This window comes from Elgaria multicarinata, chromosome 4 (genome assembly GCF_023053635.1).
Source record: "Elgaria multicarinata webbii isolate HBS135686 ecotype San Diego chromosome 4, rElgMul1.1.pri, whole genome shotgun sequence".
NCBI lineage: Eukaryota > Metazoa > Chordata > Lepidosauria > Squamata > Anguidae > Elgaria > Elgaria multicarinata.
In genome coordinates, this window is record NC_086174.1 from 137,089,630 (window position 1) to 137,108,840 (window position 19,211).

A 19,211-nucleotide genomic window follows, 5' to 3' on the forward strand; every position below is an offset into this window, starting at 1 on the left:
AGCAACTCCAGGGACCAAACAAGAGCCTTCCTAGAGATGTCAGAACAAAATATTATGGTTCCAAATTATTGGGTTGGATCCAGGCTTACCCTCAGCGAAGTTCTAATTAGGCTATAAAGGGGCCATGGAGGCAGTTTCCAACGATTCCTTCTTCCCTCTGCAGCCCCTGAAAAGATGCTCCAGAGTATTGGGGGACTCTTCACGAGCATGCAGGAAGTGGAACTGGGGTTTGCAGGGGATGGGGAGAAGGAATCACTGCCCAGGCCAGTTACCCCAATGGGAAGCTTCCACTGGTTCATGATTTCCTATGCATCTACAGAGCAGTAAATCTAGATCCAATCCATACGTGACAACCTTCTTGATAACCTCACTGACAGGTTACCACTATTATTATTATTATTATTATTATTATTATTATTATTATTATTATTTATATAGCACCATCAATGTACATGGTGCTGTACAGAGTAAAACAGTAAATAGCAAGACCCTGCCGCATAGGCTTACAATCTACACTCTTCTGCTCGTCAACCCAATTTATTTATTTACATTTATATACCGCCCCACAGCCAGAGCTCTCTGGGCGGTTCACAAAAGCTAAAAACAGTAAACATTAAAAATATACAAAATTTAAAATTATCACCGTCAAGTGGTTTTAGAGGTCCTAATTCTATCTGGTAGCAGGTAACTCTATGAAGTTTTTAAGCTATATTTCCTCCCAACAGTGGTGCAAGTGGGATTTCTGGATTTCTCTTCCTGAGAACCAACCACATTAGTCTGTTGCAGCACAAGTGTCTTGAGGCACCTTTAAAACTAATTGATATAGTATTGTATAACCCTGTGAACTTAGCTTAGGGGAAGAATATAGGATTTGTCATCCCCACCCCCAGTTTTTTCCCCAGTGTCTGACATTGCTTTGGGGCTTCTGTTTTACAGAGAGGGCCCATCTGTGACATTAGGGGCCCTTAACATGCAATGCTGCTGTCGTTGGAAAGGGAGTTTCAGTATTTAGACTGAGATTACAATGAAGGCTTTAGTACACATGGGAGACTCTTGACATACAATGTGTTGCATAAATGGTCAAAGGGGATAGAAATGCAAACTAACCTGAGCACATGATTCTTCAGGAGTCTTGGCACTGACCGAATAAAGTGCTGGCAGATCTAATCTGTGTACAGCAATTTTTTCAAGAGAGTGCAATAGAGCTGGAGCAAGGTGTGAAGTCTGACCTGAATCCCTCTCTCCAGAAAGCAGTAACCTTGGCCTGTAAGAGGTGGGCTGGTGGTAAGCTGACCTGCAATGAAAGTAGCATTTTCTTTAGACCTAAAGTGTGCTGACCATGCCTTTCCTATTTGTACTATACTGTTAACTACTGCAAGTGATAGATAGCAGGTGAGATAAATTAATTACAGCAATGCACTAGCAATTAAGTTGTCAATGGGCCCGAAATATTCTGTAGCAGTACATTTCCGAAACAGCCTAGCCTCAGTTCTGTGGCCATTATATTTCCTGGTTTGATTCCAGTTCACCTGTGACTGAAGACGTCCTGGGATTTGGTTCCAGGTCAGGCCAGTTAACTTTTTTAAAAAAATGCACCAGCAATGTGCATGGTGCTTTAACAAAAGGACACAGCCCATGCAATAAAAGTGTATAAAATTAGTCTGGCACACCTGAACTGGGAAGAAACAAGAGAGCAAGGGAGGGAGGCAAAGACATCAAGCCTTGCTCCAGCTTGATGTCCACTTTCCACCCTCACAGGTCCAACTGAAATCTACAGCCTCAAGTGAAAGTTCCTAATGAGTGAGCTCTTAATAATATTTTATTGCAATTTTATTAAGCTTATTTTGACTTGTAAGCAACCTTGGAAAGATTTGGACTTTTAAGTGCATGATATAAATGACAATCTGGTTCACATGGGGTAATTTAAATATCTGATACCTTCTCTAAAGTCAACATTTAGCTTGGACATTTTCTTGAACAAAGATGTGTCTTCTCTGCTTATGTCATGGTGTAAGATGCCATGTACACTGACGCCACTACAACAATAGGTATAATTTGTATATGGCATGATACAATTAAAATTATATAATGTATCTTAAATGATATTGTTCTGTCTAGTTATGTGCTATATGTACAGAAGGATGGGAAGTAGTTGGGGAGTGCACATGAGGCAAATAGCAAAGACTGTTGATTGTGGAACACTATTTGTTTTTTTAGAATCAGCTACTTAGAGCAGGACTTTTTAATGTGAGCGTAGTTGACAATTTGATAAACTGTTCTGGGCACTGCCACAAAATGGCTGACATGGGAGGCAAGGCAAAGGAAAAGTTACCTTCCCAAATTACTGAGGGCAAGACATAGGTGGGGCCTGAGCCTCAACACACTAAACAACTCCTTTGAACCCACATCTTCCATTATCAGCAGAAACCTATTTCACAGCAATTCCAGCTGCCAGTAAGAAAATGTCTCACTTGAAAAACAAGTGAGAGAGGCAGGGCAGCTGGGAGAGTGCCCCACAAGGCATCCAGATGTGTATTGGTGCACACAGACACCTGTTGCCTACTTGGAGAAATTTAGAGATGGTTTTAAAATGTGATTATAGTTAAAACTAATTATTAAGTATGGTGATTAATGCAAAAATTGAAAGGGAAGCTAATCAAATGACAACAGTGAATTCAACGGACTTCAAAAATGAATTCTACGTTATCTGAGAGACCAGCTACTGCCATATAGGTGGGCTCCTTTTGTGGAGTGTTTCTGCCGACAGCTTAATACTTATTAGTTTGACTTGGTGTTTTCCTGACTGCTAGCACACCCTGCTTACTATGAGTAATTTGCAATTGTATTGTTTTATTATATTTTGCTAATACTTTATTTTGAGAACCACATTAGGATTTTTAAAAGAATGGAAAGTAGTATATCAATTTTCTAAACTAAACAAATGTTCAGTTATCAATGTGAAACACTGACATAAACGAGTATTAATTCTGTTTAAGCACATTGGAGCTTTGTAACAAGACCAGGATTAAAGTCAAAGACTCCAACTACTACTGGTTGCTTAAAGATTGCAAAACATTACTATCCTCATTTATCATTAACCTTCTTTGCGTTGCTGGTTTAACTTTAATATTTTAAGTGAAAACGTTTTGAAAAAGAGGCAAATGACTTAAGCATACATAATAAGAAAATGTTTAAATAGTAGCAGAGACAGTTTAGTTACTTGTCCTTAAAGCTTTACCATCAGAGCAGTCTCACTTGTGAAAAACATATACAATTTCAAAATGGAAGCCCTTGCTAACCAACCATGCACAAAAGCACTTCCTGATATAAACACAGGACTCTAAAATGAAGGTAATCAATATATTTTTCAGTGCTGTCAACAAGCATCAACCAAGAATGAATGAATACAGTTAACGTGGCTTGGCTCTCAAAGGCCCAATCCCAAGACCTGCTTTGTGAACAAAAAAAATGGTTAGGACAAAGCATATCAACTTATATACAGAATAGTGTCACAAATCATAAGCTTATGTTGGAAATGTAACCATATTTGCCTGTGTGAATCTTGATGATTAAGTTGTCAGAGCATCTACTTACATTGTAAAATGAAGGTAAGGTTTATGTATAGCAGCTGGTAATTGTTTCTTTGGTGATCCTAACTGGCAACTTGACTCAAATATTGATGAAGTATTTTCATCTTCACTATCATCTAAAATTAGATTTAGTGAATCTGTTCAATCAAAAACAAGAGTTTGTTAATAGATAAACAATGACTCCTCTTGCAAATATTTAAAAAACACCTAATAGTAAAATATTCTTTTAAATTTTAATTCAGAATAAACTATCCTTTCATAAGGAAAAGGCTTTTTGCCCCCAGGTATTTCTTTTTCTTTCCCCGGTATATATTATTTTTGTGACAGAATATTGCATCATGAGTGAACATTGAGTGTTGATGGAAGCAACGGGACAGCATTAGAGAAAACATTACAGCTCATGGTGCAACACCCCACAAAAAATTACCAAATGCAAAGAGAGACATTTACATTTTTGTTGAATAAGCCTTGGTGATGACAAAGTACAGCAACCTTTCCTCTCATACTGTTTGGCCACAATCAACAATATTAGAATTTCCAAGTTATTGCTTATTGCAAATCACTTCTCTCTGAAGCTGCAGATGGACAGACTCAATCAAAAGAAATAACTGATTTATTTATGCTAACATCCACCAGAGTGTGTGGTGTAGTACTACAAAATGTTATACATAAAAACAGATTTCACTACTTTTCAGTGTTAATTCACCTATAAGTAGAATTCCACCCGTGGAACATTCCCACTGGAAGAAGTGGAGAGCTCCTGAAAAGTTGCAGCAGAGGGTTGAGGGACCCCCCAGAACAGTGTGGGAGGTAGCATAAAGGGCTGCAGGGAGAATAACTAAAAAATCGTTTTCCCCTCCCCAACTTAATCCAGCAGGATTCTCCATTGGATCTCACTGCCTTCCATTCCTGGAAAGAACATTCTGGATGCATTTTTTCCTCTAACTGATAAAAAAAAATGAACCATCAAAAACTCAATAATGAAGCAAGCTTCAAAAGCCTTTCAAAGGCCCAATCAATTCAAACATTTAATCTGGCTATTTTCCACAAAATAAGAGACAGAACTCGTGTTCTTGGCTAACACAGTTGACAGTAACTTTCACTCTGGCTATAGTAGCAACGGAAAGAGTGGCTGCAGTTACAAAGAAATAAAAGCATTTTGAATCATACACTTAATAGGACTACAATGAGTCTTTGACCAAACGCTACTTAATCACAGGTAAATGGTCTGTAAATGGTTTAGGAGCATCATATACCACACCATTGCTGAATTTAAAGATGTTTGGTGCAGATCAGAACTTTGAATGCAAGACCACTAGGAATACCATTTAAGAATGGAATAATAATAATGGAAATTACTCAGATACAAGAATTCTATGGTTTTTGAAGTGGCAATAAAAGCATTACTTCCAAAGATCAGCATTTCCCAGGGTCATGCATGAAAGCTGCTTTATTTCAATTTCCTATCGCTACAGCTCAGGGGCAACCATCACAGAATAGATAAACAGGAAAATTTAGCATTTCTATAGTACAATTTTTACCGTATCCTTTTAAAGAATCTATGTTGACATTTAGGTTGGGAGACAGAGACTCTCCCAAGAAACCCCGTGGTCTGTATGGACAGGAAGGTATTTAAAGCATGGTCCACCCAAACTCTTCACTGAATCAGTTTTACACAAGGAGCTTCAAAACTTTAGTGGTTGACAGATGTTCTCAAGTAAAATATATATTTCAAGCCCGCATTCAGATGTATAATTCTTCATATCCATAGTCCATCACCCCATCTGTTTGTTGAGGATAGTCCGTGCAAATCAATGCAAGTCAAACAGAAGGAACTGATAGCACCAGGAAATATTACATAAACAAATTAAAGCACTAAATACTTGTGACATTTATCCCCATTGGCAAACTTCCAAAACTAAATAATAGTAATAAAATACTTCATAGAATATTACTATAACATATTTATGCTATGGGTTGGATGCTCCTGTGCACAACAGAGGCACTTTTTTTCTAGATTTCTCCTCTGCAACTCTCTCTTCCCCTGAAAATCTGCTTTGGAGAGTTGGGGGACTCTCTAGAACAGTGTTGGGAGGTGGTTTTGGAAGCTGCAGGGAGGGAGAGGGAGAGGGAAATCAGCAAAAATTGCCTCCCCACCCTTCTGCTCATAGAGTGGGAGCATCCGCTGGATCGGATTCAGTTCTGCAAATGGAAACATTCACAGAACAGTATACCTGGATCCAACACTATAAGTCTACAATGAATGTACTATAATAGCATATGCTATAGCATGTAATTTCAATTATGCAGTACTATAAGCATGCTATTTATCATTTACAGTACTACGATAAAATAGTTTATACTATTATGACAGTATACAAGCATGATAAAGCACTACACAAAAGGAAGATAAATGTAGTAAATAAATGATTAAATGTTTTCAAATGTTTAAAGATAAAAAATAAACGATGAAGAACAGCCTTACAGTTGATAACAACAGCTAATAAAGATATCAGCTTAGGCACACACAGGTTATCAACTCAGCTAAGTACGTAATTTTGGGCTGGAATTCAAAGAGCTACTTTAGGTAAGTCCAATGGCCTGGACACACCAAGCAGGAATTGTGAGTTCTCTTCAATCAGCAGACTTCTGATGATGAGACTCCTCTCAACTTCCAAAAATAGTTTGCTGTGTGTCACGGAATGCCGTTTAAGGCATAGAAGCTATCCTAAGTGCATAGAAACAATTGCATAGATCAACTGACCCTGGTCTTAGTTTTAAGGAGAAATTAGGTATTAAATAAAAAGGATAGAATGAAGTGAAAATATACACGTACCTTCTCTTTTGTCACTCTGACTGAATTCAGCATGAGGAAACACTTTGTGTAAAACTGCCAGGATGTCATTGAAGGTTCTCTCCAGCAGAGGCCTTATGATGGGAGATAGTGCATGCCCTGACAACATCACGGCACGTTGAGAGGCAGGCACAATATTCTGCATTGCATGGTAAAAATCTTGTGCGCTGAGAACTATTGAAGAAACATCAAGCTGCAGTTTCTGACTGCTCACATAGATCTGAGGATAGCGTCGTCGCAGGGCAATCAAGGCAGCCTCAGTGCAAAGTGCTTTTATATCAGCTCCACAATAGCCTAGGGCACAAAAAGAAAACATACACAGGTTCCATAAAGCAGCACAAATGTTGTGCATATGTCAAGCACACGCCTGAAGCTGAAACCAGCCAGCAGCAGATTCATACTACATTTAGTAGTATATACAGCTTTAGTATCAATCAACCCTGCTGACATCTGAAGAAGCAAATGTTAAAACTCGCTCTCAAGCCAAGAAAAACCAAGACTTTGGAAAAAAAATCACTGCAAAGGAAGCCAAGAGAGGAAGTGCAAATATATTACCATTCAATATTACATGGCCAAGTGAATCTACCGCATGTGCAATATTACTATATAAGCACAGAATCGAATCTAAGACAGGTTGGTATTTAGTATTCAGAAAGCTTTCATTTAGTTAAAAAAAAGAAGTCTTCATGAAGTTTCAATTGTGTTGAAACTTGTTTTGGTCTATAACTCCAATAATCCCTCACCATTGGCTATGTTAGCAAGACCTGATGGGAGTGCTAGGCCCAAAATCTGGAGAGTTACAAGTGGCCTACCACTGCTCTATCAGTAGCAGGCTCAAAAAAAACACAGCGCTGGGCACAGCTTTTAGGGAATAGGGCTTCAGTACCCTGCATGGTTCCTGCCTCCTTTCCACAGTATCTGCTAATTGGCCATTATGATTCAGGAAACAAGCCCCGTGCTGAAGCCAAGGCCATAGCTAATATGATTCTATGTTACAGACATCTTCACAGTTAGATACGTTTCAGAAGACTCAAAATGTCCAGTATGATCTAGAAATGGGAGTGAACACCTTGCAAGCTTGTTTATGCTATCCTAGGAAGCTTGAAGAAAATGAAGTAGGTTGGATCTCGACTTGCTCCTGCTAACATCCTAGTGTGATGTACAAGGTGTGTGCCTGGCTTTTAGAAGCAGACCTGCAAAACCTGTGACCTACCTAACCAAAAGCAGCCCAACACAGTGCGTGACAACCCTCTGCTTTTTGCAGCGCCAGGCAAACAACGAAATAGTTTATTGAGTCACTGGTGGAACACACTTAACGGCTACATTTACACACAATTCTAGATGATGGTTCAGTGTTACAAGGACAAGCTGCAGCGAGCTTTGGATTTGCATGCTCTTGCTCCCCAGCGTAAGCGTGAGATCAGAAGCTTCTACTTCCATTTTAGATGAACCAGAGTTTAACCACAGTTTAGTATTCAGATCTGATGGTAATCTTAACTATGGTTTGTTGAAACAAACCAGCTTCATAAACTATGGTTTGAAACAGACTTGTTTCAACAAACTATAGTTAAGATTAACCATAATTTGTCTAGAGTAAACAATTGGGAGAGTTACATACAAATGTTCCCACAGATGTTTGAAACTGATTGGCTTAAAACAAACCTATGTTTGCTCTGGGACTCTACTGAATACACTTAGCAGCATGTTTTCATGCCAAGGCTAATAACTTTGATGGGTGTTAAGAGATCACAACACAAGCCCTTAATTTTAATGCAACAGATTTTTTTTATGATTAACATTACACAGACTGAATTACAAACATTACAAATGAATAATTTGGATTAATTCCGCACAGTGAGAAGCATGCTTTTATACATACATAGAAAACAACATTTTGCATTAGATCGCTTCGTTAGTCACTCTTATAGCCACTTTTTGGTGTGTACTTTGAACAAAGCATATTACTTACTAAAAAGGAGGACAAGGTCTGGAAAATGAGTCCCCAACACCAACTTGTGATAAGACCAGTCAAAACTTTATATTTTAACTTAGAACACTGCTTCAACTATTGAATTCATGTCTATGTCCATCTCAGGAAACTAATAAAAAACTATTACGCATCAATAAAAAATATTGTAAATATTCCAGTATCTCTGTTCAAAAGGAATCACTAGGTCACAACCCATGTCCTTTCACAGTTTTCTCCTACTAATGAATGTAATGATGAAGCTTGAACCTAATTTCTGCATCTTATTAATCACATCTACTCCCCATGGAATTTTAAGAATAGAGCATAATAGCTTATGGCTCATCTTCACAACTACTCAGGAGATCAGATCTAAAATTAGTCTCAAACTCTCACCTCTCGCTTTTTGGAAGAAACTGAGTTTTGATTTTTTTTTTCTTCCTTCAGAGTGACTCTCTAAATATACTGCAATTTCATATAGGCTGGCTGACAAGGTGACTGCAAGCTTCTGAACAGAAAAACTTGTTTTATTGATAGGATAAATGAGAGTATAATGGACCATGCAACACTTTTTTCTTTCTTTTTTTATGATAATGCTTAAAAATGTGCTGTAACCAGTGATTTCTATGTCCGGGATATGGTCCCTGCCCTTCCATGTTGACACCTGGGTGTGACTTAGTGTTTGTGGACTTCCATGCCTCTAATTACATATCTCTCATACACACAAGCAGTATTCTGTAGCTGAATATGCTTTACCATGTCAGGCTGTTGGCACAGAGTCAATCAGAAGCTGCAACAGAGCACTTTGCTGAGACTACTGTCTTTCACCAAGCTAATACAGGTTCTTCAGACAGCACTTGGAAACATGCTTATTTGTTCCATACTTAAGAACATTTAGCATTTTTTATGACATTGATGATTTCTAGTTTTGAACCCTCATACAGCTTGTTCCCAGATGACCGCCCCCCCCCCCCCGGTAGTTTCAATACAGAAGGAACAGTGATCTCCCCACTGAGGTCCACCTGGCACCAGGTAAAGACTGTCCTCTATTCCCAGGAATGTGATGGCTTTTATGATAGGCTTTTAATGTCAGTTGTTTTATCAGGTCCTAATATCTCACTGTAACTTAGTTGTTTAAATTGTTTTAAAATGTTATTATGTTAAAGATTTTATATTATGTTTTGTAATTCTTGTGAACCACACAAAGAGATCTGGCTATTCAGCAATATAGAAATAAAATAAAGAGAGGAATAACACCATTGAAGTGAATCAACTTTGGGGTAGTACACTGCGTTTGGCGCTACAATTAGATTTTACCATATTAAAACATGTATAGTTATGTCTAATTTCCTAAGCAAAACACACTGACTCATTTCATTTCACTTTTTATTTATCATTATTTTTAGGCCACCTTTACAGGTAAAATCCATTTTGAAAAATAATGAAGTTATGTATCCCATTGAAACAGTCAGTTCTGATAAGAATTAGTGACAATAACCTTGGATTGAATAAACTAATTTACCTTTATTAAAGTTGGAGGGAAGTAATAGAGCTAGAACCACAACTGAGTCAGATACCCCAGAAGGTGGTAGGGATGAGGGGGGTGGGGGAGTTCAATAGTAAGATGAGTTGGGCAAGGAAGCAGATCAACAGGGATGCCATTTAGGTTTCTGGTGAACAAAGGTTTCAATGGGCAAGGGTTGCTCTTCAAAATATTCAATTTTAAATTGCAAAGAAGCAGTGCATTGTAAGAGCATTTGTTGCAATCACTTCTTTATATCTCTCAATTACAAGAAATATGAGTTCCAAGATAATCATTGCATGTAGACTGAACATGGGGCAGAGTACAATTGCTTCCCTGCAGCCTCCTTAAGTGGCTTGAAAACAACATCAGAAACAACATGCAGAAAATCTGCAGGCTTTTGGACAAGGTAGGAAGCATAATAAATAGAAATTATTATTCTCCGAAGGATAGGTAATGTAGAAAGAAATTTAAAGACTACTAAATGTTAAGATGAAATTCAGTTTTTCACAGAGCATTAAGACAGCATACACAGTATACACAGTAAAAAAAAAGATCTACTGATACCAACGTTGAAATTAAGGAAATTAAAAACCATTAGCTTATGACCAAATGCTGATTGGCCCAGTTCAGATGTAATATTCCTGTCCTCCAAACCATGGCTAGTAGGATTGGGAACATGTTGCAGGCATCTACACTCGTCTTGCCACCAATTTCCACCTCCATCTCCTGTTTTCTTCTAGCTTAAGCTTGCCAGGACATCCCACATCAGGCAAATGTGATAAGTGCTAATCCATGATCTGAAACCATGGTTTGAAATGGGTTAGAGATCATTCTAATTAATGCTAGACACATAGCCCAATTTAGGTATCACAGCCAACTATGATTTGGGAAGGAGGCAGTTGGCATGCCAGCACAGAAGATGAAGAGGAGGCAGCATGTTTGCTATCCTCCAAATCATGTTTTGGAGGATGATCTGTACCTTACTTTGCTTCAGCATTTAATAATAATGGTACTGAACTATTGTTCTGAAAAAGTGGCCTGAAGGGAAACATTATAGAAATGGAAGCTAAAGCATTTTGATGCACTTAAACCAGAGTAAGAACTATAACAACCCATGAAGGACCCTAAAAATCTTAAGAACTAGTGATGACAGAAAAGTTTTACAAGAAGAATAAAAGCAATCTAGTTAGCTATGGAGCAGTTAAGACACCTTTAATGACACACAATGGACTAACTCCCCAGAGAGTTTTAGGTATTGGGTAGTACAAGAAAGTAAGTAATAAATAATTGTAACAGATCTACATAAAATATACATAAGCACATAAAAGATGGCAATATGAGACAGCGTGGATTCAAAGGTAGTCCATATCAGAGTAATTGGCTATCCTTTTTTGTGTAAAGAGCTTGCTAGGACAGGGACATGCGACAGATGTATTTGGGTTTTAGTAAAGCATCTGATGATTCAGTACCACTTAAACTATTTAAATTCAAGAAGGCCATTACGACTATAATAAGCTGTATAAATTATGTAATACTAAAGAATGAGTTAAACAGAAGTTGATGACGTAAAAGCTTCAAGTTGGTGAAAAGTAAGTTCTACGTGGAAAATTTTAAGTCCCTAAATAAATCAAATTCAAGTATTGAAATGCTGCAACCATCAGCTTTCTGCTCCATTTAATTGAATATTTTCATGTATGATCTACCAGAGGAAAGGAGTAGTGTGAAATCAAGTTGGGGCAAAGGACCGAAGTTTCAGATTAAAGCAGTTTCTGTTGTGTCTCATACCAGGATGCAGTTAATATCAGACAGAATGAGGAAGTTATATAAGATGATCCTAATGTTCTCAGAAACTGGATTAAACAATATAAAGTGAAACTAAATGTTAAAAAAATTAACATTTTTGTTAATAGATGGAAATGAAAGGGAAGGCAAAATCTGGAGCCTTAGTTGACATGATCACACACTAAAAATGAGGTTAAGCAGCAAATGTGTCTGGGCTTAGTACTTTTCTTAGTATCTTTCTGGGCTCCGAAAGATAAATTCCAACAGAAGTAACTGCAAATTGGAGCAACCATATTCATTAGAATAGATAAACCATTTTAAGAGCCGGAGTTAAGGATGCCTCGCTGGTTAGTTAAAAAAAAGTTTAAGGGATATTAGCATACAACAAATATATCCAAGGCATATCACATCTGATTAGGGGAATGTTTTGGTTGAAGACATCTATGGATATAAAAACTAATGTCAATAAATCAGCCATTAAATACATTGAAAGGGAATTAGGAGGTTTCTATCAGAACTGTACAATTCTGAAGTAGTATCCCTAGAACAGTTGGGTGAGTAAATAAATTCTCTGATTGATAGATATAACAGCTGTTTTAAAAGTCTACACTAAACTTCAACTGTGAACCAAAATACATCTACATCCAGGGAGAAATTTCCCTATGCCAAATTGGCTAGAAGCCTAGGAAGCTTTTATTACACCTATCATAATGTGGCTTTACTCAGTTTTATGAGCCATTTACAGCTATGTCCTCCAACAGATTTGTTCGGACAGTGGATTATCTGGGCCTGGATTACATAGAGTGAGTTTATTGTAAGACACTGAACTGGGATAATGCATTCTGCTCCCTCTCAACTACTTTCATAGGTCTGCAACAAAATGATCCCCACATGACTTTTTTTTTCTATAGTTGTTGGGGAGTTTTTTTAAGAATTTAAAGAAGATCTGTATCTATTTTTTCTTAAAATTCCACACAAATTCAAAAGTGAATTTTTTAAAAAAAAAACTTGCCAAATTTAGTCTTCAGGAACCACACACTAATGACTTTAAGACCTGCATTCAAACTCTCAAAACAAAACAAAGCATTAAGATGTCTGAGCATTGTGCAAATGATTGCTCCCAATACATTAATGCTGAGCAAAATTGTCTTCTGCAAAATTCGGTCATTTTCGTCTTCATGATCCAAATATTTGTAGGTGGCAATATAAAAGACAAGCACGTTTTTGCCATTAAAAATCCCACAAGGGGCGAACAATGGAAAGTGTTTAGCAGCTGCATCCAATACAGGGCTAAGCAAACAGGTGTGCTTAAAATGGCCCCAATGAAATTTCAAATTGCTGAATAATAGGCTACACATTCCAAGCTCTTCCAACAAAAATGAAACAATCACTTTGTAAATGATGGAATTCAGATTTATTAACTGACTTGACTTTCCACTGGAGTTGCAAATCTCATGTCTAAAAACTGCACTGTGATTACAAGATTTAGATATATGTATCTATGACTCAGGGGGAAAGTCAGAGTAAATGCTCCATACATTCCCCCAGCTTAATTTTAAACAGATTTTCCTTACAAAACCAACTGGTCACACCAAAGTACAGGGCACATTTTCTAATAAGATCTAAAAGAGATGTCCTTGTAATTTTAAGGTATAGTTTTTCAATCTGAAACATGGTCAACATGGGACCAAAATTTTATTTTGTATCGTCTATCATCTATCTCCCACTAAATGTCTTTTGCAGAATCTCTAGAAGAATCTACATGAAATGGGGTTTGGCACATGCTTTCTTACACCAGGCAAAGCTTAATTTGTCATTTGCTGGATATGTGTTTTCTTCTCACCAGAAGATGTTGGGGTCTTTGCAGATCAAAAGTGGAGGAATGCTGCTTCGAAGGTAGATGTCCCTGTGGATGAAGAGGATAATTCGGATGTACAGAAGCTGACTGAATGGACTGTGTTCAATTTTAAATTTTTACTGCTTTGATGCAGACCCAAATGATTTGATGCCATCATTTCCCTATAAATTGTTGACTAGCATGAGACTGATAGAAGATGAAAATTATTTGGAAAGGCTGTGGTCATTTTTTTAGGGTTTATTTGCTATATTAAAATATTTCACATACCAAGCTTTTTCTGACCTATTATTTTTAGTAAGCAACTACTATAGTTGCTACTATAGTAAGAATTATTTTTATTTTGAACAGCCAATCTAATATTCAGTATTTCATGTCTGGTGCTCCACAATATGCTTCAGATATTCACAGTGCCCAACTTTAGAGACAGAAAAACCTATCCTATGCCAGTCGGTAGCATACTCTAGATCACATCTTAAGGGTTTTGATGATTAGCCCAGATGTCTTCTCAGTGCAAAACCATTTCAGTAAAAAAAAGATTTAATTTATTAGTATGAGTATGTGTAGAAAAACATGTTGTTATCCCTATTTTATTTGTAGTTTTAAAAAAGGCTGATAGTAATTTTCCTCTAGAAGAACTGTATCCAATGTGCTTTATGGTAACTTTCCATGTTCAGTCCTATAAAGGAATAATGGGTCATGCCAAGGTTTTCAACATATAAGAGTGCCTTACTAAAGATGCATGGAGGTGACAGGAAACATCAAGTTATTTATATCAAAATTTTCTAAGATGTTTTAGCTTACAAGAGAAACTTTAAATGCATAATCAAACAACTTGACACAACTACAAAATTTAACAAGCAAGCATTAAATAATCTTCCAATCTAAATACAAAACCTTTCAAGAACAAAGACATCTAAAAGTGATACCACTCACCGACACATTTTTCAGATAATTCTCCTAAAAAATGATCTGATAATTTGGGGTTCCAGTCCCTGGTATGAATTTGTAAGATGTGCTTTCTTGCCTTGTAAATAAATGAGAAATTTAGAATTAAGAGCTGCATACAGTAAGATATATCAAATACATAATTCACACAATGAGTTCATCAGCCAGCTTTACTGCACTTTAATTTTAATATCACTGTAGATTCAGAAAAATATACCAGTCAACCTATTAGATATTATCCAAGTCGACACAAGCACTATCATAGATTGTAAGCCTATGCGGCAGGGTCTTGCTATTTACTGTGTTATCTGTACAGCACCATGTACATCGATGGTGCTATATAAATAAATAATAATAATAATAATGTTGAGCTAGTATAAGGGATCTCTAGTACAGTGGTAATAGGGTTAGCTGGCACAACGGGATTTCCCAGAAAACTCTCTGTGCCAGCTAATGGTTCCTGAGCACAACATAACTTACCTTAGCATTCATGCCAAGTTGGATACTGCCCATAACCAGCAAGTTTATAAATAGTCCTAATGTAGGAATGTTATTGGAATGCCTTGTGTTACATCATTTTAGGAATATTAGGCTATCAAACTTCATCATAATACATTTATGCTCTAAAAACAATTGAAATATGGTATAAGAAGTATTTTATAGTGTGTCAACTATTTATGCCTTCCAATTTAATCTAAAATAACTATGTTCCTACCTATTTAATCTTCAACAAGCAATTTACTACAGTAGATAAATACCACAAACATTACATAACGCCTGCCTAATAGAATATGATTATAATAGTTCAAAGAAGGATTTCAATAAAGTTATGTTAATGCGAAGAGATAAAGTCAAATATAAGTCTGACAAAATAAGGAAATGCATGTTGCAACTTACACATCAATGTTTCAATTTGGAGCAAAGCATCTGTTTATAGTTAATGAGCTTTTAATGTTATGCTGTCTACTAAGTTCCAAGCCTTTTCATTTCCATAATGGGATGAAGTGGGTTATATTTAGTCTCAAACAAAAGCTGACATTTCCACTGAGAATGCTAAAGTGGTGAGAGCCTTGCACTTGTATTTATAGGGTTTACCTATAGTTTTCTGCAAATGTAAGATAACAAAGCCTTGTCTGGCACTGCTAAGTTCAAAAATTAAGTTACATATATGAATTATGAAAGGAGAAGGAAGTATATATATACCTCCTGAAGAAGCCTCTGACATAGAATTGGGTTCAAAGGGAGCTGCTGCTAAAATTGCATGTTTGGTTAAAAAAAAATGCCACACACCACACTGACAACAAAGGTCCGCATAGTTAAAGCAATGGTATTCCCCGTAGTAACCTATGGCTGCAAGAGCTGGACCATAAGGAAGGCTGAGCGAAGGAAGATAGATGCTTTTGAACTGTGGTGTTGGAGGAAAATTCTGAGAGTGCCTTGGACTGCAAGAAGATCAAACCAGTCCATACTCCAGGAAATAAAGCCAGACTGCTCACTTGAGGGAATGGTATTAAAGGCAAAACTGAAGTACTTTGGCCACATAATGAGAAGACAGGATACCCTGGAGAAGAGGCTGATGCTAGGGAAAGCGGAAGGCAAAAGGAAGAGGGGCCGACCAAGGGCAAGATGGATGGATGATATTCTGAAGGTGACAGACTTGACCTTGGGGAAGCTGGGGGTGGCGACAGCCGACAGAAAGCTCTGGCATGGGCTGGTCCATGAAGTCACGAAGAGTCGGAAACGACTGAACGAATAAACAACAACAAAACAAAGGGTTGCAGAGCCCAATTTCATATACAGAAGCTGAATGGGACTGACAGCTGAATCTTATCTCACCACTGGCAATGGAAAAGTGTCCTCCACCACCACTGAAGTTTAGATTAGGAGGCACGGGGCAAACTAGCTTAGGGGGCACAGGACAGGTCTTATGACACTCACAGCTCTGTACTCCAAAACCTCAATACCACTTCCTGTTCAGCAGTGTCTGCTGTCTGAGGCAGCCACCTGTCTTTGCCTAATGGTAGGGCCAGCCCTGAAGGATGGCGATAAATGAGCTTATGTATTCTTCTTGGATTTTGGATGAAGTAACTGTCCAGAGGATTGTATTATTACTACACTGTTCATTTTAATCCCAGATCTCCACCATTGCAGTTTTTGCATCACTTTAGAAATCATTAAAAATATAACTTTTATATTCTTACCTTTTGATCAGGCAAGCTAAAAAGAAATTCCCTGTCAAAACGACCAGGTCTCCTGAGTGCTGGGTCTATAGAATCAAGTCTGTTTGTAGCACCAATGACAACTATTTCTCCTCTGTTGTCCAGTCCATCCATGAGAGCAAGCAGAGTAGACACTATAGAGCTAAAACACAAAACCTCCTTTGATTTAGGAAGATATTTAAAATATGCAAATAGTTAATTTAAAAATGTTTTCAAATGTACTGAAGTCTTTTAGTGCATTGATAACCACTACAGAAGTTAGTGACTGTACACTTAAATCACATAAGCACATGAAATTAACTATCATTTTAGATTATGCTAACCAAGACCATTCCAAATACAGTCCAAATGGAAGAACTATTCTGAATCAGCATTCTAACCTTCAGAAAGTTGTGTTATCTCCTATCTTTGAACAAGGCAAGTGTTTCATTTAAGCCCTGAAGAAACGCAACAGACAAAACTCAACAAGGTACAATATAGTACAATCCTTCATGTACAACTGTTAGTTTCCCTCCTAACTAGATAAAGATTTAAGAACCATAAGGCCATGCTGTTCTTTGTCTGAGTAGTTGTATCTCTCCTCAATAAAGGAGAAGTATAAGCTTTCCCTTTAATGCCATCAGGCACATTCTGCCAGTAATGCAGTGCCTGCCCAGAAGATCAGAACGTTTTCTGATACAAATTGAAAATTTCCTATAAATTAACCTAATTTGCACTGGGAAAATGTCCAGAAATTAAAACAAAAATCCAGAAAACTCACATCACTGGCTAGGATTAAAACAAAGACTGGCTTGTGGAAGCTAACATAAGAGAAAAGGAGAAAAAAGATGACAAAATCCACTCAGAATACACAGAATTTTCTCCTGAGTTTTAATGACACTATGACCTTGTTCAGACAACACACTAAGCCATGGTGGTTAAGCATTTTGAGCTAAACATTATGGCTTAATGTGTCATGTGAAACATGACTTAGCGTGTCATGTGAACCAATCCTAACCGTGGTAGCTACATAACCACAGTTTAAAGACGCTCGCTAACCACTTGCTGCAAAAGGATTAGCAGCCTAACCATGGCTAAATAGGCCCTATGCCTACTAATAGCTTTAATGCTAAGCTTTACTTATCATATGCAAGAAATCTCCAGTAACCCATATGAAATTAAATCTATTTTTATGCATTTAATATGACAACAAGTTGGGTTCACAGATGTGCTAGGAAAGAACCTCCACATAGTAAGAGGTATTATACTAACATTACCTATGAATCTGGTCTTGTCGGCTAGAACGGACTGGGGCCAAACCATCTATTTCATCAAAAAATATTATGGATGGCCTCATCAGGTAAGCCTGTTGAGCAACAAACAGTATGAGTTAGGACCATGAACAGCACTTTTTTACACTTGTATCTCTTAAATATTGCATCGAACAGACTTCCCCAACGTGGTACCCTCCAGATGTTTCAGCCCTAACTAGCATGGCTAATGATTAAATATGCTGGAAGTTGCAATCCAAAACATCTGAGGGTGCCAAGCTGGCACTGAACTTAATAATAATAATAATAATAATAATAATAATAATAATAATAATAGCAGCAATAACAATAACAATAACAACAGTAATAATAATAAATTTATTTCTTACCCACCTCTCCATTTGGATCGAGGCGGGGAAGAACAATAAGTATAAAATACATAAAACTGAATTAAAAACATAGTATACATTATTAAAACATCCTAAAATTCCACTGGAACTGCTGGGCTTCTGGACAAATGCACTCTAGTCATAAATCTAGAAGTTTACCAACTGAAGGTGTTCATTGAGGAATGAGCCTTATAGTTAAATGCATTTTCCTAAATGATAATAGCAAGAGTGCTAAAGATGCTGCATTCAGAAACAGGTGATCTCTGGAATTCCGTTGGGATGAAGTTCTTCAGTCTACACTTTGTCATCCAGTGCCAATCATACAAGTGCAATCTCTTTCTTTTTCTTTTTGTGAGAGCTGAGTTCCACTTCCAGCATCTGATCTACTTCGAGGGAATTGTAATGTTGGCCTATGTTACATATGAGATGGTCCAGACAGTATGGAAGAAGTTAAAGCAAAACTGCAAGTCTTTCCGTTTTTAAACTGAGAGATGTGAATAGTCGAGGTAATACCACTTCTCTCCTGAATCTAAAAAATCTGCAACTATTTGTCTCCAAGCTGCCACACCCATCCATCCATCAGAAAGATAGTGCTTTATACATGCTAATGTAAGAAGAAAAAGACAAACTTAAAATTCTCATTTACACAGAAAATGCTTGACTACGTACCAGATCAACCATGCAGAGTTGGCCTCTAGCCCATTTCCATTCCTATCTCACTGTTCTTGACGCTTGTATTCTAAGAAAACCCTGACTGCTTGCTGAAACATTTTGTTGCATAGTCAGACGAAGTCTTGCATCCTAACATTTCATACCATTTAAGGATTCCTTCT

General features: G+C 37.3%; 1 protein-coding gene across 2 annotated transcripts in view; it reads right to left on the reverse strand.

Annotated features, from left to right (window-relative positions):
* Positions 1 to 19,211, reverse strand: part of ATAD2B (ATPase family AAA domain containing 2B) — an 82,548-nt gene that overhangs the window by 29,609 nt on the left and 33,728 nt on the right. For both annotated transcript variants that reach the window (XM_063125227.1, XM_063125225.1), the window contains exons 13-18: positions 17,996 to 18,084; positions 16,722 to 16,881; positions 14,509 to 14,599; positions 6,427 to 6,738; positions 3,595 to 3,727; positions 1,108 to 1,294 (exon numbers count right to left, since the gene is read on the reverse strand). In XM_063125227.1, the coding sequence (XP_062981297.1) occupies positions 1,108 to 1,294; positions 3,595 to 3,727; positions 6,427 to 6,738; positions 14,509 to 14,599; positions 16,722 to 16,881; positions 17,996 to 18,084 (972 nt within the window). The remainder of the gene's footprint in view (positions 1 to 1,107; positions 1,295 to 3,594; positions 3,728 to 6,426; positions 6,739 to 14,508; positions 14,600 to 16,721; positions 16,882 to 17,995; positions 18,085 to 19,211) is intronic.